Below are 15,315 nucleotides of genomic sequence, written 5' to 3' on the forward strand. Positions count from 1 at the left end.
GCGGGGCAGGTTTTTTAGTGCGTTCAGAAATGGATGCGGGGATGCAGGAATGCGTGGGGCGTGTGGGGCATGCGAGCGTGGAGCTCATCGCGGATTGGTCGCGGGGGTGCGGTGGGCGGCCCTTGCCTCGTTGCGGCCAATGGGTAAGCCGGATGCCAACAGTGACGTCATCGTGTCACCGATATTCATGCATTATATATAAGTACATACAGATGCGGGACAAGAAGAGAGACAGAGACACGGGACTGGCTGGGGTGAGTACTCATCTAAATCACAACCTTTATTTATCCTGCACACAAAGTGTGAATAGATCCGTCTTGAATGTGTTCATGGCATCGTGGTGATATTTGCTGTGTTCTATTCTTCATATCTGTTCGAAAACATGTACAACACTTTGAATAAACGCATTTAATGTATCCTCAGTTATATATACAGTATATATAAAAGGGAAATTTGTGAATGTGTCTGTTCGAAATGTTTAGCGTACTTCCCAACATGCAACAAACGTGAAATTTGGCATGTGGGTAGCTTCCAGACTGTACACCATGCAACAAGTATAAAAATAGACTTTTGTATTTGGGGGGGGCGCAATAATGGGTATATTTTGCACGGCAAGTGAGCGGTGACGTCACATGTGATTCATATTCTTAGGTTTTTTCGGTAAAGTCACGTAGGTAAAACATCAAAATTAATAAAAATAAAATAAAATAATTTTGATGTTTTACCTACGTGACTTTACCGAAAAAACCTAAGAATATAAATCCTTGCAGTCACGAAAGCTTCAAATCTAGAGTCACATGTGATGTCGCCCGCATGCGGCAGCGTCACGCAGTGTACCTGCTGATGTCACGCATCCCCCCCACCCTCCGCGTAGGCCGTGTGTTAATCCAATAGAGGAATCCAAGTCTCGGGCGAAGCCGGGTAGGAAAGCTAGTCGACAATATATTAAACTAAATATGAAAGAAATGTAGATAACGATTTTTTTATACTTTGATACTGGAAAAAAGGTCCTATGATGAATTATATTATTTTTTAAATAGAGATTCCGATTGTTAGCATGTCCTTCACATGAACAATAACACTCTCTGCGTCACGTGATGTGGGCTTCGTGCCTCCTATGAGCCGTGAATGTTGAAACCGCTCCAGAATTTCCTTCCACTGAGCCCCTGTTGCTGAGATGATTCACTCCCAGAAGATTGTGGCTGATTGGATGACTATTTTATGTTAAAATATCCATCTTCCATCAAGCAAAGGGCATTGCGAGCAAGCTTAAAGCCTTTGTGAGTGGAGCAGTGATGCAGAGGTTAGACGTGCTCCGATGCAGGGTGACTGCTGCTCATGGCTGACATCAGTGGCGAGTGGTATCTGAACCGGTACAGCAAGCACCCACTTTACCAAACCGCACTGAGCGGTGTGCTGAAGTACGCTAACACTTTCTCCATGACCAACTCCACCAAGATGGCGGCGGCGTGTGAGTGAGCTGTCTGTGTGTTTAAATTGAGATTGGCGGGTGCAGGGGGGTTTAATCGTTTAGTCGGGTTTAATTGTGTTCTTTGTCCATCAGTCCATCATCTCTTTCCTTCATCTCTCTCGTGAGTGTAAATATTCATTACAGTATTCATTAAAATACAAATGCACGTTTATTCTAATTGAAGGTTTAGTAACTTAGTTTTTTTAGTTTTGAGTTTAAATTTGATTAAGGCCTAGTCCGTTAGCGCGTCACCTAAAGCCCACGGCTTTTTGTAAATTATTTTCAAGAGTTTGTTAATTTTTGTAAATGTATGCACTTTCAGATATAAATGTACGTGTCTGTATTTATTCATATACTGTACATCGAACTCGGGTCACCGGGTTCATAATGCAACAAGATACAAATACACATTTATTCTAATTTATTTTTTTTTTCACTTTATTTATTGAGTTTAAATGTGATAAAGGCCTAGTCCGTCAGCAACTCACCTAAAGCTCTCACCTTTCTGTATATTTTTTGTAGTTTATGTTCATTTGTGTACATTTATTCACTTTCAAATATAAATGTACGTGTCTATATTTATTATAATACAAATGCACGGATATTTATTTAAATTTAAGGTTTACTTTGTTTATTAAGTAAAAAATTATCCAGGCCTAGTTCGCCAGCGCCTCGTCTAAAGCCCTAGGCTTCAGGCTTTTCGCATTGTGTATTTATTATCCTTTAAGGTTTATGAATGAATAAGAGGAAGCCACTGGGGCAGATTGAAAAATACTTTCTTTAGAACAGTTTTTTTGCGTGTTGAGTTTGTTGTCCTTCCCCCGCACCTCCGATTATCGCGGTCGGCTGTGTACGGTGCGAAAGAAGTTCAACGTAGGTCTGTGAGCTGCTCACACGAGAGGGCCTGGTGACACCCAGGATGGGTCGTAGGCAGGCCTCCCGGGACGTTTAAAACCGCTCAGATATCCAACTCAACACTCACAAACACTCACAGTGACAACCGCAATTTGCCGCTAAGTGGTGGTGATGTCACCTCGACGCTTGTGCCAGGCTATGTGCACGATGCAGGTGCCACGGGTCGACTGACACACAAACACACTCAGACGAAGACCCCCATTTAGCCTTCACGTGCTTTTAGGGCAAGTGCTGTTCCCGAGCAACATAAATGGGGGCCGGCATGGCACAGGAGGATGTGTGTGGGTAGCACCAGGCCCGACTGCCTTTGTCTCCCTAAGTCACAGGGAGCAGCACCCAGGGCCATGCGGACCGCCTTGGTCGTGATGGTGAGGAGTGACTCGTCGCTCATGCTCGTGTGAAGTGCACGGAGAGTCTGTGGCGGAGTGGTTGAGCAGACTGAGACAGCCACGGCAAAAGGACTACGATGCCATGGCAGAGGTGATGGTGGTGAAGGAGGGCTGGCTCTGCAAGCGTGCTGCAAGCATATGACGCAGGCGATGAGAAATCAGGCGCACAGGCCGAAAAGACGCTCACTGTCCTCCAAGCTCGAGGATATGAGTACATGCAACGACCTGATCGGCAAGCACGGAGCCGCCCTCCAGCACTCGCTCAACGACCTGGAAACCCTTAAGCTGCCACCCGCTTGCAGCGAGAAGCTAAAGGCCGTCAATGAGCGCGCCACCCTCTTCCGCTTCACCTCCAGTGCTATGATCAATATGATCTCTTGCTCTGATGTCACATTGAGGGCGGTGCTCATCTCAAAAAACTCAAGCACACGGGCGAGAAGCCATGCATGTGTGATGAGTGCGGCAAGACGTTTCTCACGCTCGGCCTACAAGAATTTTTTTCCGCTTGTGTTAAACTGTGTACCCTTGATATTTTAAAGATGGCAGTTCTGCTGTGTATCCTACTGCTGTCCCTCCTGGCCATATATAGTGCCACACTCAACTCTACCACCAGCAACCCTCGTTACTTCTCGTCCATACTTGTTGCTCAATTTGCCACTACACCTGCTAATGAAACAGCTTATAGACACTTCTACACTCCATCATTTTATCCTTTTAAACCCTATCTCTATCCCATTACTTCACCAGCACTCCTTCCAAACTTCATTCTGTTCTTTAAAAATATCGCCATCTGCGAGCTGCTGCTATTCGTCCAAGGTTCGCCGCTCTTAATCTTTTCACAGAAAATACCTGTGCAAACTATTCATTCTACTTTTCTTATTTCTGGGAGGTATTGAGCTTCATCCTGGCCCAAATGTAAAGAACTTGTATAATTCTGTAGATTTTTCTGGCAGAAAAGGTGTTGGTGTTCTACATGTCAACATCCAAACTAGAAGTGGCAAATTTGGACCCGGACATTTTTTGCCTTACAGAAACACTTCTAACTTCTGCCGTTAATGACTTGCAGATTATGATTGACAACTACAACATTTTTCGGCTTGACCGAGGGTCTAAAATAGGTGGAATTGCCATCTATGTTCGTAATACTATTGCATGTTCACCTGCTCACTCCTTGTTAAAAATATGTTGCTTTGAAGGTCTGGCTCTTAGAATAACTCTCCCAAATAATCAACAGATATTGGTAGTGTGCTGCTATAGATCGCCTAGCGGTAAGGATGTTGAAGCTGCGTCTGCACTGAGAGAGCTTCTTGGGGGCTACCCTAATGGTGAAATAGTGTTAGTGGGTGATCTGAATTGGAATTGGCTAAACCTGCCGGCCGTGGCCACAAATATTGCAGATGAATTTAACTTATTTCAATTAATAAATGTCCCCACAAGACCCAACCTAAAAACATCCATGAGTCATCTCTGCTTGACGTCCTATTGACAAGTGCCCCTCACAATTTCACACAGACTCCTTCATATTTGGGGTGAGATCATCAGCCTGACCCAAAGCCCCCCCCTAAATTGGTTGAGAAGCACTCCATGAGACACTTCAGCATACAGGCATTTACTATGGATGTGCTTCACTCGAATATTGACAAGGTCTGTGATATCCGCAACCTGACTACGGCTTGGGAGACTTTCAGGTACACGTTTCTCCAAATTCTTAACAAACATGCTCCATTGGTTAGATTTAAAATTAAAGGCAACCGCCCACCATGGTTTGATCCTTTGATTACTAAGCTCATGAAAACTAGGGACAAGGCTTGGGCATGTGCTTAGAAAAGTAATTTGGTTAATGACTGGCTAGAATACAGGATTTTAAGAAATAGAAGCGTAAAAAAGAATACGGAATGCTTACTTTTCCTCCACTCTCTCCTGGAATCACATGGAAAATGCCAGGATCTTCTGGAAAACAATCAAATGTATCGAAAAGGCATCCAACACAAATAAGCTGCCCGTTGCGCTTAACTGAAATGGGGACTATTTTTCAGAGCCCCAAAAAATAGTCGACAATTTTAACCTTCATTTGTCTGAAGCTGGTGACCTTTTTGATCATGTATTGGAAGTCACCCCTGCTCATGCAATTTCCTACACCCCTGTCCAAAAATTAAACGAATTTATTTTCCAGCCTATCCACGAAAGTAATGTTTTGAAACAACTGTCCTACCTCAAAGGGTCCTCCTCTACCAGTGCAGATAGTATTCCCTTCTTTGCTCTGCTGTTGGTCACCTAATATACAAAACTATAGCCCATATTTTCAACCTGTCCATCAAAGAAGCATCAGTACCTCTAGAATAAAAAACATTCCTATGTTCGTCCACTTCACAAAGGGGGCCCTAAAGATGATCCAAATAAATACCGACCTATCTCAATTTTGTCCCCGTTGATGCAAATTTTAGAAAAAAAATTTAACTACCAAATTATCAGTTTCCTGTCCGACAACAATTTATTACATCGAAATCTCGGTTCCGAAAAAATACAGCACCACATCTGCTGCATTAGACTCTCCGAATCACATTTAAAGTAGCCTTGATAATAAGCAGTACTGCGCCAGTCTTTTTCTTGACTTGTCCAAAGCCTTTGATACAGTCGACCACAACACCCTGCTTAGTAAACTAAGTTGCTTCCGTTTCTCCAAACACGCAGTAGAATGGTAAAAAATGCCCTCTCTTCTCACACACAAAGTGTATTCATAGATGTGTATTTAGTGTACTTTTTCTGTATCCACTCGTTTTTTGTCGTTCTTATGTTCGGCTCCGTCTGTGTGTCTCCGTTCCTCTTGTTTCATGGTTTGTCTTTTGGAATTTTCACACTTAAATTCTAACTTAGCAATCTTTGAAATACGTAATCGACCAGGCTATGCGTTAATTGTGTGTTGACTGACTCTCTGTGTTGTATTACATAACATTTCAATATTTTGCTAGGTTATTTAATTTAGTGTGTTCTTTCTCCTTCTCTCCTAATGTTCAGCTTGCGTACTTTACTACCACGCGTCTCCGTACCCATTGACATGTTAATTTTTCTTCTAACCCCTCCATCCCTCTGCCTCCGCCCCCTGTCTATTTAAGGCCTCGCCAGAGACGATCTCTCTCTCTGTGCCTGTGTTTCTCTCTATGTATCTTGGTGATATCTGTCTGCTTATATGTCTGTCTATAGTTTTCTGGTTAGATTTTTTGTTTCTATTTCATTTATACCTGATGATGATTGCTTGTGTTGCAATCGAAACGTCGTATGCTATTATTAAATTATTGTATCTTTATATACGTGACTTTACTGAAAGAACCAAAAGAGAAGAAGAATAACAAAAGGGGTTCCACAGGGTTCCATCCTCGCCCCCCTCTTGTTATGTCAATGACTTGGGCACTGACCTGGATCATTCCAGGGTAAATCTGTTTGCAGATGACACGATACTGATTACTGCTGGCCACTCTCCGGATGACGCGATTGCTAAGCTCCAGGGTGATTTCAACAAACTACATCAGCTGTTGCTCTTAAACTAGTCCTGAGTACCTCCAAAACGAAGGTGTCATGCTTCTCACCAGGACTAAAGCAGGAAGTTATTTTTCCCCAATTATATTCCTTAAATAATCATCAAGTCAAGATCTATAAGTATCTTTGGGTCATCTTTGATTCAAAACTGAATTTTCAAGATCACATTGATTATATTGGTAAAATTACTAAATCAAAAATTGGTTTTCTGTATAGACAAGCACTGCTTCCCGCCTATGTTCCGCTTGGAATTGATAATAAAACTACCGTACTGCCTCTACTTGATTACTGTGACCTCGTATATAATTCAGCCCCCAATACTATACTGAAGCTTGACTTAATTTATCACTCAGCCTTAAGATTTGCATTGAACTGCCCATAGAGGATCCACCACTGCGATCTCTATATTGGGTCAAACTTAACTTCTCTTAATGATCGACGGCTTGTGCATCAGATCTTATTTATTCACTATGTATTTACAAAAAAATCCAGACTACCTGGTGGATCTCCTCACTGTTTCGAAGAACAAATGTGACCTAAGGTATTTGCCCAGCTTCACATTCCGTATTGCCGTACAAATGTAGTGTGTTTTACGGAAGGCAGAGACGAATCTCTTGGAGGCAATGTGTTTATTCAATAACGCTACACGTACAGCACAGTTTTTCACAAGGGCAACGGCCCTTTCTAACTACCGCCTGGGTAGGCACGGCCTCCGGACTCGTGTGCTCTAACACGGGGCTACGGGCTCTCAGTCCTCCGGCTACGAGTGACCTAGGGGAGGCTACACTGACCCAACCCAGCCATGGTACGGGTCTCGACCACTGGCCCACTCGGACCCGGCCCTTACACGGACGTCGGGCGGGGGGTTTCCAGGGTCTCACCACTTGCCTACAGAGTCCCAGCCTTACAAGGGCAGTGGGGCTAGGGGTCCCAGGGTACGAGCTCGCTGGTCTTCTGGCTTCGGTCTTGGACTGGCCCCGGACACTTCCAGAGGTCCGGCTTTTATACACCTCCCCGGTGTCAGCCCCTGGCCACGCCTCCCTTCCAGAGAGTTCTAGGGGGGTCTCGGGATCCTAGGACACCCCGCAACCCCCTCTTATTGGGAGGGGTCTTGGGGGATCCCAGAACACCTACAGCTTCCTCCTGCTTTGGGGCTGGGGAATGTAGCGAGCCACTGCCCCTGATTGGCCGTGTCTGCTACTGCAGGTAAGTGCACGCAGCCCATTTACAGCACTACACAAATACTGGAGGAAGGGCCTTTTCTATTGATGCCCCCTGGGTCTGGAATGCTATCGCTGATTAACTGCAACTTGAATCACTACCTGTGAGATCTTCACCCAAAACTGCTCTAGAGGAGTTGTACACCCCTAGCTGCCACTGATATTCAGAATGGCCTGAAATCAAATGTATCGTTTCGAATGACCAATGCAAAGTATGATCTTCAGTTTTTTTTTATAGTCTGATCTTTAAAGGTGTATTGAATTTTTTTTATTCTGCTACTGATACTCCTGCTGTTATGGAGTGACTCATGCAGCCAGTTATGGCTGCAAATTTGGTCGTACATGTTATGTATATAGTTTGTTAAATTTGAATCACAGTTTCTATGATCACTGTTACATTGTTTTTACAGCTTTATTTTGGTGATTTGGAAAACGTGTTGGTTTAGCCATATTTATTTGTTGTAGTACAGAGTTAGACTGATAACTTTAATCTACATTGTCTTATGGTTGTTATTGTTTGACTTGCATCCCAATGGGATTTTTGCACACAGCGTTGATATACGGTGTATTTTCTGGAAGACTTTGCTGTTATTTCATGGATGTTTCTGTTGCGCGTTGTCACTTTAAGATGTTCCTTGTTCATGTTTTTGTTGCGGTTGCACCCGATTCAAGAGCCACATTGCTCACAGGGTTATACCTAATAAATGAAACTGAAAATGTATGTGTACTTTCACGTGGAGGGACAGATATACGAAGATGCTTGTTCTGTTACTTGTATTCTCCAAAACAAACTAAACTATTTTTATTGACCAGGTAAGACGCCACTGAGCTATGTAGCTCAGTGGCGTCCTGGCCATCACAAATGATAGGTCAACGAAGTGGCTTGTCGCATGGAAATGCATAGCAGACAAATCCAACACTGCCACATGCTCACAGGCAGCCAGTCACCTGCATATTGCTCTTCTATCGCTGCTACTGCTCTGTATACACCACACTGCAGGTCACAACAACACACTCACCCACTCACCACCCTACAGGTCACAACACACTCACCACACTGCAGGTTACAACACACTCACCCACTCACCACACTGCAGGTCACAACACACTCACCCATTCACCACACTGCAGGTCACACCAACACACTCACCCACTCACCACACTGCAGGTCACAGCAACACACTCACCACCCTGCAGGTCACAACACACTCACCCACTCACCACACTGCAGGTCACAACAACACACTCACCCACGCACCACACTGCAGGTCACAACACACCCACTCACCACACTGCAGGTCACAGCAACATACCACCCTGCAGGTCACAACAACACACTCACCCACTCACCACACTGCAGGTCACAACACACTCACCCACTCACCACATTGCAGGTCACAATAACTCACCCACTCACCACCCTGCAGGTCACAACACTCACCCACTCACCACACTGCAGGTCACAACACACTCACCCACGCACCACACTGCAGGTCACAACAACACACCCACTCACCACACTGCAGGTCATAACACACTCACCCACTCACCACACTGCAGGTCATAACACACTCACCCACTCACCACACTGCAGGTCACAACACACTCACCCACTCACCACATTGCAGGTCACAATAACTCACCCACTCACCACCCTGCAGGTCACAACACACTCACCCACTCACCACACTGCAGGTCACGTTTCTCTTTCTGCTTCTTACCTCGCACTGCTCTCTATTTGTAAATTCTCTCCATCACCGTCTCTTACAAGAAGCGTGTTCGCTTTATCGATTACACATTCAACAGTGCAGTTTGTTGCTGGCTCTACCAAACCGTCTGTTCCCTCATTGGAATGCATTCCGGCTCACCATGCCCCACTTTAACCGCTGGTGGTGAGTGGAGCGAGAGGTATGATGAACCATTCTCTTCTGTGTTCATCAGGAGACGGAGGCACCATGAAGTGGCCCCTGGTCGCAGCGTTCATCTCCCTCTTGCGTGAGTTCACAGCACTCACCCAGCACAAGTAGAGCGGTCTCCTTCAGACCCCTTTCCCACCGGCACAGCCGAGCCGTGCCAGCCCCGAGTCCTGGCGGTCCTGGTGGTTTTCCACTAGCAGTTTGCTGCACTGAGCCAGAACCAAATCACCCTGGCCTAATAAGACGTCGGAATTTCGCGCAGGGCCAAGCAAGGCCAGGTGCAGCTTTTTTAATTTTCAACATACATACATCTCGACTCGTTCACGGCATGGCTCAGCCTTTGCAGTGGAAAAACAGCCTGGCACCCTCCTGAGCTGTGCTGCATCGGCTAGGCACAGTCCCAGCATGGCTTAGGTGTGTAGTGGAAAAACAGTGATATGTAACCAGCTGAGAGCCCAATGGAGGTCATCATCATCATGACATCATGGCGATGGGATCCCAGTGCCCCCGTGTAGCCGTGAGTGTCGGTGCCTCCCGTGGTCGCGCTGCGCTGAGACGCGTCCCTCATGCCGCCCGTGTGACCGCGTGAGCACTCACGGTGAGGGAGGCAGTCACGCTCACTCACCAGGTGAGCGGTCTTCCTCTCATACAGCTGATGCTGAATGAAGCAAATTTTAGGTCACTGCTCTTCAGTGAGCTCCTCGTTTTGGTATGCACTGATACTGGGTCAGTGTAAAGGTGAATGTTGCAGCACCACTGTGTGTAACGCCTGCATCTAGACTCCCGCTGGCCCTGCTATTGCTGCGTAAACCTGTGGTGAGCACTTTAACAACAGTAACCAGTCTATCTAGACATCTGTGTTGTCTATAGTGATAAGAGTTTAGCTGATCTCTCTCTGTGGGACATCTCTCATGAGTGACCGGTCTCTCTCTTTGTGTAGCTGTGACGTCTGCTGTGAAGCTGCAGCTCTTCCTGCCGGAGAGTGTGGATGTGACGGAGGGAGAGAGCGTGACTCTTCCCTGCTCATTCTCCTCACCACCGACCGTCTCAAGTGCCCTCTACATCACGTGGCTCACAATGCCCACAGGCTACATAGTAAGCATGCACAGATGATATCAATGTGAGAACCTCCTTCCACGTAAACTCTGAATATTCAACTCAGTAATTGAGGGATACGTTATTTGGGGGTTGTTTTGTTCCCGAATAATAAAATGGTCGCTGAATCACCCCGCAATGTCGCACCGAGTCTGAAGATCCTATTTATAAGCAGGGTCCTGGCATTTGAGTTAATGAGGGTTTAGAATCATGTTGAGAGGAAACTGAAGAACTGAGAGGAAAACGACACCAAACAAGGGGATGATGGGCAAAGCTCTACACAGACTCAATCCATAGGTAGAACCACTCTTAAACACTGTCTGGAAATCAAATCCATGGCTGTATCACAATCTCATGGCCATCTTGCAGCCCAAGCTTACAACCCCCGGCATCCCCAAAGTATGAAGCAAGCTTCAGGTTCATTGTGATTTGATCGTAGGATTGTGGTTCACGTTCTTATTTGTGTTTTGTGCCATTCCAGATCTATGACTCGCATCTTGGTAATCTCTGGCTTGGAAGAGCTGAGTTTGCGGGAGAAAAGGAAAAGGGCGACTGCTCCCTCAGGCTCCTCAATGTCGCCACGACCCTCAGCCCCGTGTTTCAGTGCGATGTCATATGTACCAGCTGCGGGATGAAAGATTGGAAGGTGGAACGAGAGGTGAAGCTGAACGTGACGGCTGCAGGTGAATGAGGGGAGCGTCGTGCTCACCACACGGTGGCGCTGTGACTCGCACCGTCGCTTGTGGTGGGTGGGAGGTCAAGGGTCACATATCACAGGGTGGAGGGTGCAGAGCTGGAGAGCGGTCATTGTACAGAGAGGAGTCTCGGTAGAGAATCTCTCTGATGCAAGTGAACCCGTGTTGAGCGAGTCGTGTCTTCCTGCTGCATGTGAAGCCGTGTTGAGTCGCTGAGTAAGGCGATGGTGCTGGGTGTGAGTGGGGGGTCTCGTTGAGCCCCTCTCTGTCTTTGGTTCTTGACGCCGTCGTCCGTGTCTCTGCAGCTCCACGGTCAGGCGGGGAGACCTCGCCCACACCACGTGTCCACTCCAGGTGGAAGACGGCGGTGGCGGGGGGCTTGATCCTGGGAGTTGTGGCTGCCATCGTCGTCTACTTAATTTATCGTCGCTCGCGCAGGTTCAGTTCAGTTCATTTATTTGGTATAGCCCTGTGAGCCATGTGACTCTTGAATCGGGTGCAACCGCAACAAACAAAAACATGAACAAGGAACATCTTAAAGTGACTACGCGCAATAGAAACATCCAGGAAAAAACAGCAAAGTCTTCCAGAAAAAGCACCGTATATCAACGCTGTGTGCAAAAATCCCATTGGGATGCAAGTCAAACAATAACAACCAAAAGACAATGTAGATTAAAGTTATCAGTCTAACTCTGTACTACAACAAATAAATATGGCTAAACCAAAACGTTTAAGAAATCACAAAAATAGAGCAGGTGCCTACAGCCAACCCCCCATCCCACCCCCTAGCTCCTCACGAATGAACGTGAATGCAAGAAGCTGAGCTGGGTTCCCAGTCAGACGCTGAGTCAGCACCACTGAGCACCTGGGGGGTCATTCTCTGTGAACTGTGTCCAGGTGTTGCCGAGTGCAGGCACCGTGCGGTTTGTAAACTCGTGTTCTTGTTCCTCAGTGGCGATGGGCAAGCAGACGTGCACGGTGATGTGGAGAAGAATGGGCATCCACTGATGGAGGTGAATGAAGACAAGGGGGGAAACGGAGACAAAGGCACGGACACCGTTTGAAGAAATCTTCTGTGGGCTCCCCTGTGACCACCCTGGCCGGCACGTAGAGCCGCTCTTACCCACAGTGCCATGCGGGAGTGCAGTGCTGTCTGTGGTTCATGAGCTGATTGTTGACAGACCTTGCTTTTATCATCTCTCTTCCTCTCTGTGACTCTCCACACTCCTCTTTGGCCACTTCAAATCTCTCACCGCTAAATTCCACACGATCCAGAATCGTACTGCTGCCTCCCATCACAGCTTCTGTAAATTAAACTTCATCATCCCAATCCTCAGATTCCCCCACTGGCTCCGAATCCGGTCCCCAATCGACTGAGACATCGCACTCTGCACCGACACGATCCTCCATAGACTTTCCGCTACCTCTCGTCTCTCTGTTCAGGGGGTCCCCAATATAGGTCAGGGTTATTGACAGAAATGTTGCGACTTATAATGAAACGATGTATAGCAGGGACTTTTCCCTCATAGTAATACTACTCCGTGTTAATGGAGGGAAGATGGGGACCGTAAGAGCGTAAACATTGCCTATGCGACACAAAGTGGAGCAGTTTCTCCCATAAGAAACAATGGAATAAGGTAGGGATAGGGACCGTACCTTAGGGAAATGTTGTTTCATTCCTAGCAACCAAAATACGTACTTTACATGTACAGACAACTACATACTCTATGTGTACAGAACTTTACAACACAATGTACACACATTTATAACCAATTATGAGTTCAACAATTGTTAAACAGCATTTAAACTTATCAAGCACTTTATTGAAAACCAGTTTATTAGCATTTCGAAGCAGCCCTCTACACTTTAAACCGTTTTCCTTTTCTTAACAGAAAAATAATTTGGGACATTTTTATGCAAAGACTCGGGCAGAAAACAATTTTTAGTGGAAAAAAGCACTAAATCATGAACAGCTTTTTAAAAAGATGTTAACTTAACCTATATTGTTTATGAAATGTTACGTTACGTTCCTCAAAATATCAGCGACGTGAGTGCGAAACAAGGTAGGGTGTGTGTATATCGAGACTATGAACATCAGGGAGCCCCTGCACTCCCCACCACGTGTTCTCCACTCAAGCAAACAAGCCATTCTGTCAAAACCCTCAGTCAACCCCTCAATGTCTGTTCGCTTATTCTCACCCAATCATTCAACGAGGCTCCATGAGTCGCAAGACACTTTGTACACGTGGGAGGTAACTGGAGTAACCTTTAATTCACACACATGGGAGTCAGTCCCACTTGCCCCACTACCTTTTCCTTGCCACTTCATAGCCCAGTGGGTTCAGGGGAATCTCACAAATCTGTGATTCGTGAATCCTCAACTCCATGGCACCCCGCCGCTCTCACCGCAGATTCCCCCTGCTCACGTCCAGGCTCCAGACGTTTCCATCTTTCCATCTGTGTCTCTCCTCGCCTGGGCTGCACCACCGCTGTCTTCCATCTCCCGAGAGGTCCATGCAGATTCCCTACAGCCGCTTCCTTATCCACTGAATGTGTCAGCATTGTGTCTGTGTGTGAACCTGAGTGGGTGTGTGAGTTGTGTGTTTGCTTGTGTATGTGTGAGCCAGAGGGGGTGGTATTGGAGTGTGGTTGTGGTGTAATAACAGTTGTGTGTGTGGTGTTAAGGGATCAGAATCTGTGTGCATTGCCCACACTATGCACGAGTCTGACGACTCAAGAGGTTCTCACACTGGGACTGTTTGGCACATTCTTTATTGACCATTGGGAGGTGTGGGTCAAGAGGAGTGGTTGAACCTATGGGCCATAGCCCATGGCAATCCACGAGGCTGTGGGAATTGCTCTGCAGAACGAGTTAAGACCCCGCGATGTTACTCACAAAGCCATCTTTTTTTACTGCAAGTTCTCCGTCACGTTTGTTTAGAGGGTTGGCAGTGAACGTGGGTCCGGAAAGGTTGGGAACCACTGGTCTTAGAAGATGCATATTTTCAGTGAGAGTAAGACATTGGTATAGAAGCCTCATGCATGAAATAATTAGTGTTGGGAAAATGTTGCCTTTATGGTGCAGATTTTATGTATTTACGGTTGTAAATATTGTTTTATGAAATCTCTATATTGCAAACATTGGCTGTTTTTTTGAGCATGTAAACTTATGGTATACATGTTTGCTATGAGAAAACATTGGTGTAAAACCACTCGTATTTTCTATTTTTATAGACATGAACCTTAGGTCAAAATCGTAATTAATCAATTATTTATTGGCGACTCCGTCCCACCGCGCACACAAACGCCGCGACCCGCCTGGCGCGGATCGTTCTGTTGTCATGTCCTGTCCAAGCGCAGCAGCGAGGACGAATAAGCAGAAGAGCTAAACAATCGAATGCACTCCTTTTACAACATGAACAGCGCATTGAAAACGCGTACTATTTAATGTACTGTTTACAAAGTGTGTTCACAAATCCACACTGAGAAACACGATGATTGACAGAGGGGTATAAATTATTGTTTCGCTAGTGTATTTAAATAGAGGTACTGCAGGTTAGTCGTTTTCAGGTGACAAAGAGCAAAGTTTTACACCATTGGAACCTCATTTGCCAGTAAAAATATGATAATTGTTTTTTACCCTTCGATCTGGCAACAAAACCGACACCTTTTTAATTTAGATAATATAATATTTATGCAAGAGCTGGGGGCTTATGGGACCCCGGGGTCCACCATGAGGTTCAAATGCTGGTCGCCAAAAACTCATAAGGCAATAAAAAAAATTTTGCAGCCATAGCGAGTCTTGTCTATTAATCATCTTATCACAAAACATCTGTAGCTGGGAAGCTCCACTGCAGACAAGTGAACCCTCGCGAGGGGCGAGATGTTCGTTTTGCACGGCACTAACGTGAACGTTAATCTCGAGGGCAGGGCCCTGGCTCAAGCTCCCTCCATCCATCCATCTCCATCCCACTCCAACCCTCTCCATCTCCCTCCATCTCCATCCCTCTTCAGCCCTCTTCAGCCCTCTCCATTCCTCTCCATCAGGAAATTTGCCACAAGTGGTTGTAATCAGAAGTG

The 15,315-nt window shown here is 46.0% G+C and overlaps 1 protein-coding gene across 1 annotated transcript; it reads left to right on the forward strand.

Moving 5' to 3' along the window:
- The first annotated feature begins 226 nt into the window (after positions 1-226).
- On the forward strand, positions 227-14,979 carry LOC133339650 (uncharacterized). Its single transcript, XM_061547807.1, has 6 exons — positions 227-254; positions 9,471-9,524; positions 10,386-10,540; positions 11,022-11,223; positions 11,541-11,673; positions 12,188-14,979. The coding sequence occupies exons 2-6, from the start codon at positions 9,485-9,487 to the stop codon at positions 12,297-12,299; spliced, it is 642 nt and encodes a 213-aa protein (XP_061403791.1). The 5' UTR covers positions 227-254; positions 9,471-9,484; the 3' UTR covers positions 12,300-14,979.
- The last annotated feature ends 336 nt before the right edge of the window (positions 14,980-15,315 follow it).

This window comes from Lethenteron reissneri, unplaced genomic scaffold, assembly GCF_015708825.2.
Source record: "Lethenteron reissneri isolate LAM-NWPU_2019-01 unplaced genomic scaffold, ASM1570882v1 scaffold_1938, whole genome shotgun sequence".
Lineage (NCBI taxonomy): Eukaryota > Metazoa > Chordata > Hyperoartia > Petromyzontiformes > Petromyzontidae > Lethenteron > Lethenteron reissneri.